The 19314-nt window shown below is 40.7% G+C and overlaps 1 protein-coding gene and 2 pseudogenes across 1 annotated transcript; all 3 read right to left on the bottom strand.

The window, feature by feature from the left end:
* Nucleotides 1-2617: 2617 nt before the first annotated feature.
* On the bottom strand, nt 2618-7700 carry LOC112654522 (protein S100-A6-like; annotated as a pseudogene).
* A 1728-nt stretch (nt 7701-9428) lies between these two features.
* Nucleotides 9429-10225, bottom strand: LOC112654521 (60S ribosomal protein L10-like). The gene is made up of 2 exons (XM_025439086.3): nt 10069-10225; nt 9429-9849 (listed from the first exon to the last, which is right to left on the bottom strand). The coding sequence occupies exons 1-2, from the start codon at nt 10223-10225 to the stop codon at nt 9512-9514; spliced, it is 495 nt and encodes a 164-aa protein (XP_025294871.3). The 3' UTR covers nt 9429-9511.
* LOC112654928 (small nucleolar RNA SNORA70) lies at nt 9869-9992 on the bottom strand (annotated as a pseudogene).
* Nucleotides 10226-19314: the final 9089 nt, after the last annotated feature.

Genomic DNA, 19314 nt, shown 5'->3' with positions numbered 1-19314 from the left:
AATCCTAGAGAGAACACAGGCAGCAACTTCTTTGACACTGGTGTAGCAACTTCTTTCTAGACCTGACTCCAGAGGCAAGGGAAACAAAATCAAAAATAAACCATCAGGACTTCATCGAAATAAAAAGCTTCTGACAGTGAAGAAAACAATCAACAAAACTAAAAGGCAACCTATGGAAATGGAGAAGATATTTGCAAATGATACATTTAATGAGAAGTTAGCATCCAAAATATATAAAGAACTTATAAACTCAACACCCAAAAAACAATGAGTCCAATTAAAAAGTGGGCAGAAGACATGAACAGACATTTCTCCAAAGAAGACATGCAGACAGCCAACAAACTGAAAATGATGAAGATACTAAAGAAAATGAAAAGATGCTCACCATCACTGATCATCAGGGAAATACAAATCAAAACTACAATGAGACGGGGTGCCTGGGTGGCTCAGCCAGTTAAGCGTCTGCCTTCAGCTCAGGTCATGATCCTCTTGGGTTTGAGCCCCGCATCGGAGCCTGCTTCTCCCTTCTCTTTGCTCCTCCCCTTTGCTCATGCTCTCTCTCTCAAATAAATAAATAAAATATTTTTTAAGACTACAATGAGTAGTCTATCGTTGTCAAAAAGGCTAAGATCAACAACACAGGAAACAACAGGTGTTGGCAAAGATGTGGAGAAAGGGGACCCCTCTTGCACTCTTGGTGGAAATGCAAACTGATGTAGCCACTCTGGAAAACAGCGTGGAGGTTAAAAGTTAAAAATAGAGCTATCCTATGACCCAGCAATTGCACTATTGGGTATTTACCCAAAGACTACAAAAACACTAATTCAAAGGGATACATGCACCCCTATGTTTATAGTGGCATTGTCTATAAGAGCCAGATGATGGAACCAGCCCAAGTGTCCATTGACTGATGACTGAATAAAATAAGTCAATGAGAGAAAGACAAATACCATATGATTTTACTCATCTGCGGAATTTAAGAAACGAAGCAATTGAGCAAAGGGGGAAAAAAGAGAGGCAAATCAAGAAACAGTCTCTTAATTCTATAGGACTGATGAGACCAGAGGGGAGGTGGTAAAACAGGTGGTGGGGGGAAGGAGTGCGCTTATGACGAGCACCAGGTTTCATGTGGAATTGTCAAATATGTTGTACACCTGAAACTAACATTTCAGGTGTGTGTGAACGATACCAGAATTAAAATGAAAACTTTAAAAAATTATATAAAGCCTATATTTGTTGCTTTCAATATTATAGAGATCTTGCCTAATAATTGCTGGTGTTGGAAGTGCTTTAGGTCAGGGAAGGGAAGACTAAATCCATTCCTAAATCCATTCCATTCTCCTGGAACATAATACCCTCTTGAAATATATTTGAGAGTTCAATTACCAACCTTGTTTCTTTGCCAGAAATATGTTTCTGGCAATGGTGTGCAATATACTTAGCCTTACCCTGATATTATTTTTTGGCCTCTACCTACCAATGTTTCCTTCATGGAAGTCAATAGTGCTTTATGGTGATGCTTTCCCTAGCCTTGTGATACATCATTTTTACCTATTTCGCCGTAGGAATGTGTGCAAATTCAAGAGATTTAAGTTTCTGAATAATGAATGCCACTTTTGAGTAGAAGTGTAATATTTTTGTGGTAAAATGTTTTAAAAGGATCCCTGGATACAATGTGAACTCTTTGAAGCCGCATGGTTGGGTGTGGAGTTATCCAACTCTATAGGAACCATCTTATTTCTAATGTACTAGATACTTCTCAATATCTCCTCTAGTTACTGAGCTTTTTTTTACATTTTTCTTTAGGACTGAGGGTGTTTTCAGAAGAAATGTCCTTGACATGATCACTACTCCCGTATATGTGCCACCCTGCTAACACATGCATTGTCGTGCTGAAAGGAGCTGTATTTGGGATCAAATTTTTTTTTTCATTTTTTTTGATATAGTCAATTTCTATTTTATTTATTTATTTTTAAAGATTTTGTTTATTTATTCTTTTAGAGAGAGATAGAGCATGAGCAGGAGGGGCAGAGGGAGACAGAGAAAATCTCAAGCAGCCTCTGAGCTGAGTGCAGAGCCCTCTTTGGGGCTCGATCTCACGACCCATGAGTTCATGACCTGAGCAGAAACCAAGAGTCAGAAGCTCAATCAACGGAACCACCCACGTGGATAGGGTCAATTTTTAAAACTAGCTTGCTGTTTTTAGAATATGATATATGCTCACTGTGAACAAAATTCTGACGTGACAGAAAAGTACAAAGAAGAAAGTAAAAATACGCCTAAAATTGCATCACCCACCAGAGAAAACATCTGATAGCGTGGTGAACATCCTCCAGACATTTCTCTATGCATATCTACCCATTTGTAGATTAATGCAATTTTACATAAGTGAAATCACATACTATATATACACTATTCTGAAACATGCTTCTTTTGAGTCAATCATTTGTCTCTGAAATCTTTCCATATCCATCAATAAAGAACTACTTTCTTATTTTGAAGGATGCAGTATATTCTTTTTTTTCTTACCAAAAAAAGGCACTTATTGAAGTTACCCATCCCTGGATTTGACTTAAGTAAGCCCTACAGAGGCTCTCCACCTTTCTGATTTATTTTTTCAGCCCTTGAGAGCATCACTGTAGATCGAAGTCAAGGGCCCCAGGAAGGTGACATATTCCTGGAAGTTCACCACCTGACCTGGCCCCTATTCTGATCCAAATTGTCCATCAGCTTTGCAATTTCAGCATCCTGCAGCTTTAGGCCAATGGTGAGCTCTTTCTGGATCAGCTCTGTCAGCCCTTCTTGCCCAGGGCCTTCTTGTCGCCCTCCTCGCCCAAGTACTTGCAGAAGACGACCACGAGGAGGCCGATGCACATGGTGGTTGGGCACTAGGCTCAGAGCACACAGCACTGGGAGAGTGTGGAGGGACCCAAGTAGTGGCCAGTGGGCCTTTTAGCCTACAGGTTGCAGTGTGTTGTACTGAATCCATGTGACACAACTCCTCTAGGCTGCTTCTGAATTTCTACCATTATCAACAGAGCCATGTGAATATCCTGTGGTTACAGCTATTCTCACTTACTCATGTATTTCTTTTGGATAAATTCCTTTATGTGGGGTTTTGGGTCTTTTTATGCATGTTGCCAAACTATCCTCTAGAAATATTGTATCAATTTACATTCCCACCAATAGGACACGAAAGTATGCATTTTCTGAAGCCAAATCCAACTCTGAATGTTATTAACTTTTTCAATATTTGTTGAGGACCAAAAATTGCTATTTCATTGTTACTCTACTTAGCTAGTATTTAATTCCTGATAAGATTAAACATCCTGTAAGCTTACTGTTTATTTGGATTCCTTCCTTTTTTTTTTTTTTTTTGAGTCCTTCTTTTTATGAATTTCCTGTTCACATTCTTCAGTCACTTTTCTTTTGTTTCCCCACCGTATGTGTATACATATTTATTTTTATTTTTAGTACTTTGTTATGCATCATGTTATGAAACATTGTCCTGATTTGTCACCTGTCTCTCTCCCTTTTTTATAGTGTGAATTGTGAGTTCATTTTTCACTTGGTTGTCTGCAACACAAAAGTATAAAAAGTCAAAGATATCAATCTTATCCTTTTTGGTTTCTGAATTTTTGTGACATGGTTTTTAAAAGTCTGCTCTATCTCAAAGGGAAATATATTTATCCATTTTTTCCCTCTAGTACTTCTGAGTCATCTATCACACTTACATATGTGATCCATCTAGAAGATATTTACTCTGTAAGGAGTAAAATCTTGGTCTTTTTTTGTTGCTGTTGAACCTATTGTCCCAAACCCTCACCGAATGGCATTTGCTTACCACCCATCTGAAATGCTACTTTGAACTATAGGTTAATATATATTCATCTGGCACAGTGATCACCATTGTACTTGGAGTCAAACAGATCTCAATAAGGTTTGATCATTTTCTTCATATAATGCTTCTTGTTAAAGTTTTCTTATGTTATTTAAATTTTTGTGGCTATTGAAATTGATGTGTTGTCTGCCACTATATTTTATGACTAGGCATTTTTTGTATATAAGCCCACTATTACATTTGTACATGTAGTTTAAAATAACCTCCAAAAATGACAGTTTTGCTGCTTCCATTTCAGTTCTTATTGGACTCCTTGTTTTAATATATTAGTGGCACCTTTGTTTTGCTTCAGACATTAATGAGTTAAGGAAATATTCATCTAATTCTACTTTGCTGAATGTTTGCATTGGAAATAGATATTAAATTTTATTAAATGCATTTTTGGCATCAATCAAAATGATATACAGTTTTTCTCCTTGACTTATTAATATGGTGAATTATATTAGTATTTTTCAAAGTTATAAACATTTGCATTTCTGGAATAAATCCCACTTGGTCATGGACTATCAGTCTTTTAATATACTTCTGCATTCTGTTCAAGATACACAAGATTACCTTGACATTTATAATTTGACTGTAAATAAGGTATCCTAACAGTCCCACCATTTTTTTGTGCTACTTCAAGTACTAACTTCAAGGTCAATTAATTTAAAATACTATATTTTGGGTGCCTGGCTGGCTCAGTTGGAAGAACACCAACTCTTGATCTTAGGTCATGAGTTCAGGCCCCACTTTGGGTATACAGATTAATGAGTTAAATAAACTCAAAATAAAATAAAATATTATGGTTTATAAAATGGAACTACCAAACAAACTCAGAAATGAAAGGAGAAACCATAGAAATACAAAGGATTATAAAGGAGTATGATGAAAAATTATATAGGAGAAATAGATAAGTTCCTAGAAACATCCTCCCAAAACAGAATCAGGAAGAAATAGAAAATTTGGACAGAATGATTATCAGCAATGAAATTGAATTAGTAATGAAAAAACTCCCAGCAAACAAAAGCCCAGGACTAGATGGCTCCACAAGTGAATTCCACCAAACATTTAAAGCAGAGTTAACAATGGGGTACCTGGGTGGCTCAGTCAGTTAAATATCTGCCTTTGGCTCTGGTCATGATCTCAGGGTCCTGGGATGGAGCCCCACATCAGGCTGCCTCCTCATCAGGGAGTCTGGTTCTCCCTCTCCTGCTCCTCCTCCCCACTCTTGCTCTCTCTCTCTCTCTCTCTCTCTCTCAAATAAATAAATAAATAAACAACCTTAAAAAAATAATAAAGTCTTAAAAAAAGAATGGTTATTACCTGTTCTCAAACTATTTCAAAATATAGAAGGAAAACTTCCAAATTCATTCTATTCAGACCAGCATTACCCTGATACCAAAACCAGATAAAGACACCACAAAAAAGAAAATGACAGGCCAATATCTCTGATGAACCTAGATACAAAAATCCTTAACAAAGTATTAGCAAACAACAATACATTTAAAAAATCACTCACCACAATCAAGTGAGATTTATTCCTGGGATGCAAATGGTTCTATATATGTAAATCAACGTGATACATCACATTAACAAGAGAAAGAATAAAAATCATGTAGTCATTTCAATAGATGCAAAAGATTTGACAAAGGATGACATCCATTCGTGATAAAAGTCCTGAACAAAGTAGGTTTAGAGGGAAACAGTAAAATTTGAAAAGATACATGCACTCCTAAGTTTGTAGTAGCATTATTTGCAATAGCCAGGATATGGAAGCAGCCCCAGTGTCCACTGGTGGACGAGTGGATAAAGAAGACATGATACACATATTGTACACTCTAGATGCATCCATGTTGTTGCAAATGGCAAGATTCCGTTCTTTTGAAAGAATGAAAGTACTCAGCCATAAAAAATGAATGAAATCTTGCCATTTGCAACAACACGGATGGATCTAAAGAGTATAATGCTAAGTGAAATAAATCAGAGAAAGTCAAATACCATATGATTTTACTCCTATTAGAAATTTAAGAACCAAAACAAATGAACAAAGAAAAGGGACAAAAAAACCAGACTCTTAAATGTAGAAAACACACTGGTGGTTACCACAGAGAAGGTGAGTGGGTGGGATAGGTAAAATAAGAGATGGGGATTAAGACTCAACATAATGAGCACTGAGTAATGTATAGAATTGTTGAAACTCTTTATCATAACACCTGAAATTAATATAACACCATGTTAATTTATACTGGAAGTTTTAAAAATACAATAAATACAATAAAGTGTATTAATTAATTAATTAAAAAATGGAACTGGATCATATGTGAATTCCACCCTAGAGAGTAAAATGAATTCATCTACATGAATATTCTGAGGCAATAGTCTAATTATACTACAATTTTTTTTAACTTGCAGGTGTATGCCTAAGATTAGTTACGCATATGGCCCACAAAAATGTGTACACAAATGCCCATAACATTATTCATAATAGCCAAAAACTGGGAAAAACTCAAATGTCCACCAGTGGACAAGTAAATAAACAAAAGGTGGTATAGCCACATGATGAAATATTATTCAGTGATGAAAAGGCATGAAGTACTGATACATGCTACAACATAGATGAAGATCTTAAAAACATTTTGCTAAATGAAAAAAGCCACACAATGTATGATTCCATATATAGAAGTGTCCATAATAGGCAAATCTGAAGGTACAGAAAGTGGAGTCGTGGTTCCCAGAGGCTGGGGGCAGTGGGAAAGGTGGAGTGACTACTAATGAATATGACCTTTTTAGGGTGATTAGGATGTTCTAAGATAAGGTGGTGGAGATAATTCTGCAGTTCTGTGTACATGCCTAATGTCACTGAATTATACACGTTAAAAGGCTGAACTTCATTGTTTGTGAATTTTATCTCAATAAAGCTCTTATTATTTTTTAAACCATAAGAGGGGCGCCTGGGTGGCTCAGTCGGTTAGGCATCCGACTCTTGATGTCTGCTCGGGCCATGATCTCAGGGTCGTGAGATCGAGCCCCACAACGGGCCCCCTGCTGGGCTTGGAGACTGCTTAAGATTCCCTCTCTCCCTCTCCCTTTGCCCCTCTCCCCACTTGTACATACTCCCTCTTCCTCTCTAAAAAATAAAAAATAGGGATCCAGGGTGGCGCAGCGGTTTAGCGCCTGCCTTTGGTCCAGGGCGTGATCCTGGAGACCCGGGATCAAATCCCATGTCGGGCTCCCAGTGCATGGAGCCTGCTTCTCCCTCTGCCTGTGTCTCTGCCTCTCTCTCTCTGTGTGTGACTATCATAAATAAATTAAAAAATTAAAAAAAAAAAGAAAAGAAAAAATAAGTAAAAAAATTTGTTTTAATCTTATGAGGAAAAAATATGGAAGCCATACATGGGAAGCAATTATTTACTTCTTTCTTTTTTCTCTTTCAAAGTGCTAGCTTCAGAGATTGAAAACCTCTTAAGAACTGAAGCTTTGCTGCGGGGGAACAAAAAACACCCTAAATCTCTTGACTCACACAGACTGAGAAACTTATAAGGTTCCCAACAACCAGTCATAGACCTGCACTAGTGAACAATAGTTTAATTTCCCTGGTCTGAAACATTTTACTCACAAAGGGCTTTACATTTAAAAGATATAGATGTAAAATACATTTACACAAATCCAGCTGACTTTCTGTGTCTTCTGCTCTTACCACAGGGGAACGATGAATCTGCTGGGAACGGGTTGGCAGGTAGACAAGCAGGTAGGAGGGATCTGTGGAGGGAGGAGGGTAGCAGAACCGAGATGTGTTTGCACTCTCATCCACCAACATGTTCTCCATGTTATTTTTTTTTAAGATTTTATTTATTTATTCATGAGAGACACACAGAGAGGCAGAGACACAGGCCGAGGGAGAAGCAGGCTCCACGCAGGGAGCCCGACGTGGGACTCGATCCCGGGACCTCGGGGTCACACCCTGGGCCGAAGGCAGATGCTCACCCGCTGAGCCCCCAGGTGACCCTGCTCTCCAGGCTTTCTGCCCTTCTTGGGAAGGCTGCAGTTCCTACCACCACACCTGAGAACCATCCTGAGGACCTGGTCCTCACTGCAAACCCCCAAGACCATCTGACCCCAGGCGAGTCACCAAACAAGACCCCAGTTACCCTTTTGCTGTTGCTGTTGTCTAACGGGTAGTGTTGCTTCATGCAGTCAGTCACTCAGAGTCTGGTCTAGGGATCTTTTAAGAAAATGTAATCAAGTCTGTGTTTAATACTTAATTCCCAGTTCAGCAGCGTATGCTAATGAGCACTGACTAATGTGGAAATTACAGTACTGTAGGGTGCAGTAGTGCGGATTTGAATTCTCGCGCAGGAAAAATTCTACCTCAGTGTTTGCCCTCACCTGCGATCACTGGGGTGCAGCCGTATGTCTTTGAGCAACTTAGACTTAATTTTTGAAATGCCGTTTTAAAGCATTTTATTATCTGATAGTGGTTAGGACTGGGTATCTGTGTTACAGACATGCTTCAAGAAACAATAGCCATGCAGAAATGTCTGGGGTTTTTATAAACAGTATGGTACACACTGCTAGCCTTTCCACTACCAGTAGTAGTAGAATAATAATAATTATGTAGGGTCCTTGTCCGATACACTTGGAATCTATTATTTGAACAACAGAGAGGGTCAGGGTTTCTGGTAATCATACAGATAAAGGGTAGCTGGAGCATTCATTAGGATCACGAACATCCCAGAGGAGGAAAATGTCATGAAATGTGTCTTCAGGGATGAAGATGTCACTACCTACCCACTATAAGCGAGCAAAAATTTTAAACTTTTTCTAAAATGTTGATGAATTTGTACTGACCTATCATCACTTTCATGCCAAGATTTTCTCATAAGATAAATATGAGATGTGTGACAGGTGTGGCCGCTGAAGTATCATGTCTCACTAACCAGAAGTGGGTCACATGCACACCTGTACGGGGGGAGATTGGCTGGGAAAGTCGGGACTACGGCCCAGGTTGGGTCAACCAATGAATATCCGCTCCACCATCCCTTCCCTCACACATCCTGATGTCACTGAACCCAGTGGAGCCCAGGGGCAGGGACGACCACGGGCTCAGGTAGGAGACTCATGTAAGAGAAAAGAGAGCCTATTTCACAAATTACCTAATTACCAGTTCTACTTATATAGCAGTAATCAAGAGAGTGTGGTATTAAAATAAGGAGAGACCTGATACAGATTAATGGGATAGAATAAAAAGCCTGGAAATAGATGCACACATAGGTGGCCAAGTGACTATCAAGACATCAAAGCCAATTAATTGAGTAAGAGTAGTCTTTTCAACAAACATTGGAATTGGGCTTTCATATGGAAAAAAAGTGAACCATAGACACTATAAACAAATATTAAATCGAATTAATACAAAAGCCCACATTTCTGGAAGAAATCATAGGAGAAGATCTTCACGATCTTGGGTTAGGCAAGGTCAAAGCAAAAACCCTAAAAGAAGAAAAATGATACATTGGACTCATCATTTTAAAACCTTTTGATCTTTATTTTATTTTATTTTATTTTATTTTATTTTGACAGGAAGCAGGATTTATTGGTGGGCATGAATAGGGTTCGGGTGGCGCAAGGTTCTCATGAGTGCAGAGCCCTCCATTTGTCCAAGGGGCCACGATTAGGGATGTATTTGACCCCACAGCCAACTGCGATGAGCCGCTTTTCAGCCACCATATCTTCAAACTTGTCCACATTAAACTTCGTAAAGCCCCACTTCTTGGAGACGCGGACCTGCTGGCGGCCAGGGAACCTGAACCCTGTGTGGGCCTCGGTCACCTGCTCCTTGTTCCGCAGCTTGGTGTGGATGGACGTGAGGACTTGGCCAACGTGTGCCCTGGCTGCTGTGCCCTGGGGCTTCCCAGAGGCACCTCGCACACCTGTGTGCAGCCTCGATGGGAGAGAGCAGGAGGCCAGACCTCAAAGTGCACCATGAGGGGCTGTGCCCGAGGTGGGGGGGGGCACCCATACAATCAACAGGCTGCATTCGCTGCCAGGGAGGCTACTGTCGGCGGCCCTGGCACCCTGGGTCAAAGAGCACAGTCGCCTCCATCGGCTGCAGACCTTTTGATCTTGAAAAGACACAAGTTAGAGAAATGGAAAGGCAAGACTCAGAAACTCCGAGCTTCCTTTCTTGCAGCCTGAGAGGCTGTAGGCCTGGAGGTACTGGCGCCCCGACGGCCAGGGGTCATGGCCCAGGCCCTCCGAGGAGCAGTCCGATGGCACTCCGTCAGGCACGTGCATGTGCACCCCGGGGCCGTGGGTCTCCCTGCCGGGGGAGCGCCCTAAAGACATCGCCCCACCCCCCGGGAAGGGCCGGTGTCATTCCTTTCACCGCCAACGGTGCCAACGGTGGTAGAAGCCAAAATGGTGTAAAGCAGAGAGGCAGTCACTATTAATTTATATAGAACATTTTTTAGGATTCCCAGACGCCCCCAAAAGCACCTCTTTTAAGCTTCCCTGATGCTTTAGGACGCATCTTGCTAACAGATGCATGCAAAGAAAAAAAAATCAAGATAAAGCACAGATGTGCAGGAGCAGTTCAAAGCTGTGGGAGCTGGAAGCGGGGACGCTGAGCGTGGCTCCCAGGGAAGAAGCCTGGTGGGGCCACTCGCCCCACGATCCACGAAACAAACCCTCACCACGGTCTTCACTTTTTGCCTCTTGTGTAAAAGCAGAAATCCTCTTTGCATTTCTTTCATTAGCCAGACAGGTACCGACGTGGGTCTTTCCTAAGAGTGAAACGGCATAAGGTGAACTTTCAAGAAGCAGGGGGATGCTGGTCTATCACGTCAACTAGAATCTTCAAGTCTGAAAGCAACTCATTCTGGTAGATTCTATTTTTTAGATTTTACAAAGAAAGAAAATGTCACTCTGCACCCATTAGGATGGCCATTTTTTTTTTTTTTTTTTTTAGAAAGGAAAATCACAAGTATTGGTGAAACGGTAGAGAGAAACTGGAGCCCTGTGCACTGCGGGTGCCACTGTGCAAATGTTGCAACTGCTGTCGAACAGTTTGGCAGTTCCTCAAAAAGTCAAGCCTAGGAGTGTTGCGGGGTCAGGGAGGGCAACAGTCGGGAAAGAAGTCTTGAGACACAATATGATGCAACTCAGTAGCTTCTTTAAGCCGCACAGGGACCGCGGAACCGTCGGCGTACGAAGCTGCTGCCTATGTGTTTAGTGTTCAACGGGAGGGGATGTGCAGAGAGGATTAGATCGTAATGGTCTTCCTTGAATTTCTACTTGTTTTTTAAAAATGTTATTTATTTATTTGAGACAGAGTGTGAGCCTAGGGAGGGAGAAGCAGACTCTCCGATGAGCAGGGAGCCTGATGCGGGGGCTCGATCCCAGGAGGCTGAGCCAAAAAGCAGGTGCTTACCCGGCTGAGCCACCCAGGTGCCCGGAATTTCTACTTGTAAAACTACTACTCTCAAGTGGTTTGACTTTCTTAAAAGATTTCTCTGGTGCTTATCATTCAGTCGGATATTAACTATTGGTGAGATTTGCAGGCTGTCATGAGACCCTTTAGGATGGGGCCACCAGGGGCACCTGGCTGGCTCAGTTGGTAGAGCATGTGACTCTTGATCTTGGGGTTGTGAGTTTGAGCCCACGTTGGGTTTAGAGATCACGTAAAGTAAAATCTTAAAAAAAAAAAAAAAGGAGAGTGGAGTGGTGGCAACCAACACATATTTGATTCTTATCAGAACTATGCAGCCTATATAGGTCAGCCTTCTGGCCTGAAAGTGAACATTTTTCTGCTTCCATCCCTCACCAAAAGTGCTATGTAACTTAACAATTCTAGATAAATACCCCAAAGAATTGAAAACAGGGACTCAAACACATACGTGTGAACGAATGTTCATAGTAGTGTCACATTATGCAAATGATGGAAATAGGGCAGCCTGGGTGGCTCAGCAGTTTAGCGCTGCCTTTGGCCCAGGAGGTGATCCTGGAGTCCCGGGATCGAGTCCTGCGTTGGGCTCCCTGCATGGAGCCTGCTCCTCCCTCTGCCTGTGTCTGCCTCTCTCTCTCTCTCTCTCTCTCTGTGTCTCATGAATAAATAAATAAAATCTTTTAAAAAATGGAAATAATCCAAATGTCCATGTGAATGGATGAACAAAATGTGGTACATACCTACAATGGAATATTACTCACCTATACCAAGGCATGAAACTCTGATGCATGCTACGACATGGTTAAAACTTGAAAATATTGGGCTAAGTGAAATAACCCAGACACAAATTTGGCCAAAAGGACAACTATCTTATAATCCCGCTTAGAATAGACAAGTTCCTAGAAACAGAAAGAAGAATAGAGGGTTCCAGGGGCTGGGACCAGAAGGGGATGGAGTGTTGTTGCTTAATGGGTACGGAGCTTCTGTTTGGGATGAAAAAGTTCCGGAAATGGATAGTGGTCATGGCTGCAGAACATCGTGAATGCACCTGATACCACTGAATGGCTGAAACAGTAAATTTTATGTGATGCCTATTTTGCCATAACAAAGAGAAAGAGAGTGCATGAGCAGAAGGTTCACAAGGGCTGAGCCACTTGCCTGAGGCCACCTTCCTAACAGATGCCAGAATTGGGATCAAACAGCAGCCAGCTGGCCCCAGAGCAGGTGCTTCTGCCCTGCCCTCCCCCTACCTTCTCCACCCTCCTGTCCTCTGTGAGAGCGAAAACGAGGCAGAGGTGACTTCTTCATCCTCAGCTGGGAGCACGTGCATCAGGCTACCCCAAATTCTCCGGGTTCTGCACATACCCGCGCATGACCATGAGAGTACCGAGCATATTGATTTGGGGATTACAAACAAATTTTAGCAAGTAGGTGAGTTCACACATACAGAATCTGTAAAAATGGGGATGGACTATATTTACTAAAATGTGTTTTTAAACTTGGCTACGTTTTGGAGGTAACCTCCCAACAAAGTGGATACAGATTTATATCAGGTGCAAAATCTCACACTGGCTTCCCTCGGATAGACATTTCTTCAGCACACGTGGAAAACAAATCAAGCAGTTATTTACATGCACGTAAGAGTCACCCTTGGGAAGCTTATTAAAGTGCAGATCCCGGGCCTCTGAAGAGGTTCAGGTGATCGAGGACTGAATCCAGGCATCTCCATTTTAAAAGCAGGCTCAGAAGATTCTGACAGCTGGAAAAAAAAGAAAATATATAGCAGTTCTAAGTCTGGGCCTGCCTCTTGTCGAGGCACTGCAGCCAAAGATGACAAGTAACACATAAGTCAGTCAAACAAATTAGGTTTATTGGCTGGGCTCATTGCAACCACGGAGACCACACATCATGGTAGAAAGGTGGGGGGGGGGGCATCACGGTGAGAAAGAGTCAGAAGGAGCTTCCTATGGGAATTTGGCTTGTGTTAGACATTTTGGGGGAGAGTCCAAAAAAGCAAGCATTTGTCATGGATTGGGTGCTGTTGAGATACCCAATTCCGCAACTGGGTATCTCAATCATTTTTATCTAGAAGACAGGACAAGTGAAGAGAGGCTCAAGCTGCAATTGGTAAAGAACCAGGAGTCACTCTGTTGGGAAAGAGGACATTTGATCGTTTTTATGATTTCACAGTGACCTTGCTTTTTATTAAGGTCAGACCAAACTACACAGTGGTCTTGTTTTAGTGTCACTTCATTGCTAAGACAGAGTGACCTCGCCCAACACCGGTGCTCTAAGACATTGTTTATACTCAACAGGAAAACATCTTGGCCTGGCTGTGGGTGCCATCGACTCTAAGGCCCAGTTGGCAGTACCAGGCCAGCGCCCAGCTATTAAGGGTTGGTTTTTTTCTTTTTGATCTTCTTGGACATTGATTGTTTGTCCTGCTTCCGCCCTTTTCCATGGTCCCGTCACTCTCCCTTGCTGCATTTTTGCCTATTTGTCTTACCAGGTTCAAGTTCAGCAATCAGTTTGTCTAACATTTGCATAAAATTTCCTGGGACGCCCAGGTGGCTCAGTGGTTGAGCATCCGCCTTTGGCCCAGGGCGTGATCCTAGAGACCCAGGCTCGAGTCCCACGTCAGGCTCCCTGCATGGAGCCTGCTTCTCCCTCTGCCTGTGTCTCTGCCTCTCTCCGTGTCTCTCATGAATAAATAAATAAAATAAAAATTTCCCATGCTCAAAGGGTACCAGTGCCTATATTTCCTGCTAATACATATACAAGTGATGGGGGAAAATGCTCCCCCAACACTCACAATAAAAGTAAGGTGATACTTTAAGTTGCTATCTCAAGGGAAGAAATTTTGTCTTTTTTATAGTTCTTGGCATATCATAAATGTTAAGCAAATATGAAATGGAGTGTGATGGTGAGCCTGGGGAGGAAAAGGAGGATGCAGTGGTGTTAAAAGAAGTCAGAGGTGTTTAATCTCATTTTAAATCCTCAGAGAAACTATAACCACCTCTAACAAACAGCTTTAGATGAGTTGCAGTAAAAAGATGCAGATTTAGTGACCATAGGGTCATTAAGAAAACCATTAAGTAGCCTAGATTTTTTAGAAAAACAGTACTTTTTAAGACTTAGGTTGGCCAAATTCAATTTCCAATGGTTCTGAGTCTGCCTTAGACAGGCTGGTTAGAGCTGATGGATTTGCATCATGATACAAATGGGTGGTAAAACCTAGATCTCTGTAAATGGAGTGATGGTTACCATAAATATGCTAATCATTAATAACTACACATGCTTAAGTCTAGGCATTCCCAATATGTTTTTACTTGCTCAGAATCCAGGGAGTAGAAATGTCAACTGTTTACATCATAAAAAAATATGTTTTATCCATTGAAAATACCTGGTTTTAATCATGTATTTGGGCAACATTGCCTATCAAAAAAGTTTTCATAAAAATGTTTGAATTATTATCCCTATGAAGCAAATCTCTGATAGTTCAAAATAAGGACTGAGTGTTTTAGTGACTGAAGAAGAAAATCTACTTTTGCCAAAAAGAAAAAGTAAAGAATTGGGATGAAACGAGCCCAAGAGAGAGAAATCACATCAACTTGGCAAATGAAGCAACTCTAGGTAATCTCTTCATAGCAGCTCTTCAAATTCCAGTTGGTCTTTGTTCACTTTCTGAAACAATACACTCTCTCAAAACTCTATTTTGAAAGAAAAAAGAATTGTATTTCCAAACGTAGAACACCTCATTACCCCCTTACTATTCTTACCTCTTAATTTCTCTATATGTTGTCTGGAAAGAGCTGTCGTAAACATACAGAGAATCCACTACTTTTTAGAGACTAGATTTATTTCAGTCTTGATAGTCCCACTGAAGCACATGGTTACCCTACGAATGACCCAAGTAAAACATGGGTTTTAGGATCTTTATTGGTGTGTTGACAATTTATACCAGTTCAATAAAGCAGTTTTATAAAAGGAAACCCATATAAAGTAGACCAGTGGTGGGCATATGTAAGTGTATTTTAATTTTGTATCAAAATATAAAATGATAGACTTGCCTGTTTACAGCATTTAAAATTGAAATATGTAACACATAATTATGTGCGAGTCTTCCTCGTAGGAGCCGAAAGATTAGAAATATGTTCCATTCATTGTATTTGTCTTTAGTCCCATTTTACAGATGTACTGGAAAAGTAAGAAATTTAGTCACCATTCTTACATTTTAAGAGAAACAAATTTCAAAAGAGTCTAGGTGGGTCAAGAAATGAATATGCACAGAGCTAGGTGGGCTGGGGTACGCAGACGTAGAGTTCGTGGATACATTGGAAAGCATAGCTGTCTGGCTTCTGCCCCGTTATCCAACCATACTTGGACTTGGTCTGTGTCCTTCTGAGCCTTCAACATCCCGAGCCTCTTAACTTTCACACAAGCTAGAGTTCAGGTACTTTGTTGTTAAAATATACATGAACCTGACTTTAAGCTCTATTACAAAGCTATAATCATCAAGACAGTATGGTCCTGGCACAAAAACAGACACATAAATCAACTCAGAAATGGGCCCTCAACTCTATGGTCAACTGATCTTTGACAAAGTAGGAAAGGAAATCGATGGAAAAAAGACAGTCTCTTCAATAAATGGTGTTGGGAAAACTGGACCGCCACATGCAGAAGAATGAAACTGGAGCATTTCCTTACACCAGACACAAAAACAAACTCAAATGGATGAAAGACCTAGCTGTGAGACTGGAATCCACCAAAATCCAGAGAACACAGCTAGCAACCTGTTTGACCTTGCCACAGAAACTTCTTGCTAGACACATCTCCAAAGGCAAGAGAAACAAAGATTCATCAAGATTAAAAGCTTTTGTTTGCACAGGAAAGGAAACAACAACAACAACAACAACAACAACAACAAAAGGCATCAAAAGGCTGAGTAGTATTCCATTATATATATATTTCATATATATTCCAGATATAGATATAGATATAGATATAGATATAGATATAGATATAGATATATATCCACATCTTCTTTATCCATTCATCTGTCAATGGGCATCAAGGCTCCTTCCATAGTTTGGCTATTGTGGACATGGCTGTTATAAACATTGGGGTGCAGGTGTCTCGGTCTTTCACTGCATCTGTATCTTTGGGGTATATCCTCAGCAGTGCAATTGCTGGGTCTTAGGGTAGCTCCATTTTTAACTTCTTGAGGAGCCTCCATCCTGTTTTCCACAGTGGCTGCACCAGTTTGCATCCCCACTGCCTCTCTCTCTCTCTCGCTCTCTGTCTGTCATGAATAAATAAATAAAATCTTAAAAAAAAATACTGATGAATCACTGGCCTCTACCTCTGAAACTGATAACACATTATATGTTAATTAATTGAATTCAAATAAAATTTTAAAAATATATACATGAACGTGAGACTGGTCTACAACTCTTATTTGCCTGGCTTTTAAAGCCAAGTTGGGGGTGCCTGGGTGGTACGGTTGGCGACTGACTCTTGGTTTCAGCTCAGGGTTGTGAGACCGAGGCCTGTGTGGGACTCTGTGCTCAGTGGAGAGTCTGCTTGAGACACTCCCTCCCTCTCCCTCTGCCCCTCCCTGCTGCATGACCCACAGGCACACGAGCTCTCTGTCTCAAATAAATAGAAATAAACCTTAAAAAAATAAATAAAACCAAGTGAATTGCTTATGTAATGATTAGAAACAGCAAAATCTCGGTTGAGTTTACCTGAATGACAACCAAGAATAACACAAAAGGAAAAATATCCTAATTAGGAGAAAGAGAAGAATGAAAAGGTGCTTCAATTTCATGACTGTCTTGTCGGAATTTTTATATACCCAGATAATTCATGTATGTTTATGAAATTCAAGCAGTTTTCCTCAAGACACACATCTGCAACACCTTTTGGGAGCCGACACGTTGTGGAACGGTACCATCACGAGAACGGCATTTAGGTGTGTTCTCTTCCAGGGTGAGCACACCACAATTTTACTCAGTCTGTTCATGTGTTTAATTGCCTTCTGTTATTATTTTTTATGCAAGACATCTAGCCAGAGACCAGAGAACTGGAGCAATTATGCCTGGCTTGCATTTCTTCAGAGCCGACTAATTGCGCTGAAATTCACGCTTCACCTGCGCTTTCAAAAATCTGCCTTAGACCGCGAATCTGTACGCAGGGGCCCAGGCCTTGGGACGTTAATCAGGTGAATCAAAGGCCACGAATAACTTGGAGGAAAACATATACTTTCTAAAATCCATGATGGTGGTTAACTTACACTGGTTTTAAGAATATATTTTATTGGGAGGTCTGGGGGGCTCAGTGGTTGAGCGTCTGCCTCTGGTCCAGGTCATGACCCCAAGGTCCTGGGATCGAGTCCCACATAGGGCTCCCGCAGGGAGCCTTCTTCTCCCTCTGCCTGTGTCTCTGCCTCTCTCTCTCTCTCTCTCTCTGTCTCTCATGAATAAATAAATAAAATCTTTAAAAATGAAACAAAACTTACATGATCTGAATGGCTCAATCCTCAGCATTTTTTATAGACAATATTGGCGATACGACTGTACTACAGTGATCTTTTGGTATGCTTTGCGTTACCTTCATCTTTTTAACTATCAACAGAGCGTCGAGATTCCTCTACCAAACTTGGCTTATGAAATTGGAATTCAGTCTTAAACCTGCCTTAAAATAGATGAATATGCAAATAGTCGCATATTTATAAGGAAAAATCACTTTAAAAGGAGAAGGTTAGAGAAGCATTGTTTTAAAAGTAAAACCTTGGGAACAATGATTTGCTTATCTCATATTATTATCTTCAATTGTCTATTGATTCTGCTCATCATACTGACAGTTGGATTTGTGGGATTTTTTTCCCCTGAGGAAGGCTCCCCTGGACCTGCATCTCTTGGAGGTAATTCCAGAATGCCTGAGCTGAAGATCAAAACATAAAATAAATGTAAGAATTCAAAATCTTTAAGAACAAGGTGGTATTTAAAACCATAGTAACTGATGCAATGGTTGCTTCCGTCCTTGCTCCTCCAGGTGTCTCTAAAAGTCCTCTCTTCGGGCTGGCCTCTTTATCTATTTAACACCCAGATGCCTCTGAAACTATCTGCTTTCTGGGGAAAAAAAAAAAGTTCTAGGCTCGCCTTGAGTTTTTTCCGCCCCAGGACACTGGATCAGATTTTGAAAAGCTCTGGTTCTTTTAAACAGAAAACAACATTAGAGGATAAAAAAGACAAAATCGCGCATAAAAATGAATCTAGACATCTAATGATTGTCTTACATGACTGTTGCAAGGAGGTAGGATGACATCAGAGGAGACACTCTCTAAAATAACAGCAATGATCCCTTAAAACGAACAATGGATTCGTGTTAATGTTTTCACTTTATCTCTAGTTAAATTAAGTCCCTTCTGTATGGCCTGTTAGGAGAGCTTATTTTTCCACTTCAGTTAATGAAGTTTTTCTGTTTTACATTAACCTCAACACGCCATAGTGTAGCTTGTCACATTGAACTCTGTGTCTTAATTATTGTGTTGTCCCATAAAATGTCAAATTCTTTGAATTCTCATTTCTTTTCTGGATTCTCAACCCAGGTATCTGGAATTGCCTCCAATGTATGCAAGAGCTCTCTCTGTCCCTTCTCAGTATCACCAGAAACCCCAACTCTCTTCAATAGATCAAGAAATCCCATCCTCCCTCAGGAACACAACCACAAATCTGACCCAGTCTGATTAGCTGAATCAGTGGACACTTCATTGAAGATAATAATATCCAATGGGCAAGTTATTAGTTGTCCAAGTTTGTTCTTTGGTAATGCTTTTCTAACTTTCTCCTTTTGAATTGAATTTTCCTTTTTTTTTTCCTATGCTCATACCATTGTTTGTTTGTTTGTTTGCATATTCCTGTATTTTAAGGCTGTCTTAGAGCCGAATTCCAATTTCAGAAGTCCTTGGACACATAACTGTTATCTC

Source organism: Canis lupus, chromosome 15 (assembly GCF_003254725.2).
Source record: "Canis lupus dingo isolate Sandy chromosome 15, ASM325472v2, whole genome shotgun sequence".
Lineage (NCBI taxonomy): Eukaryota > Metazoa > Chordata > Mammalia > Carnivora > Canidae > Canis > Canis lupus.
This window is presented reverse-complemented; position numbering and strand designations above follow the sequence as displayed.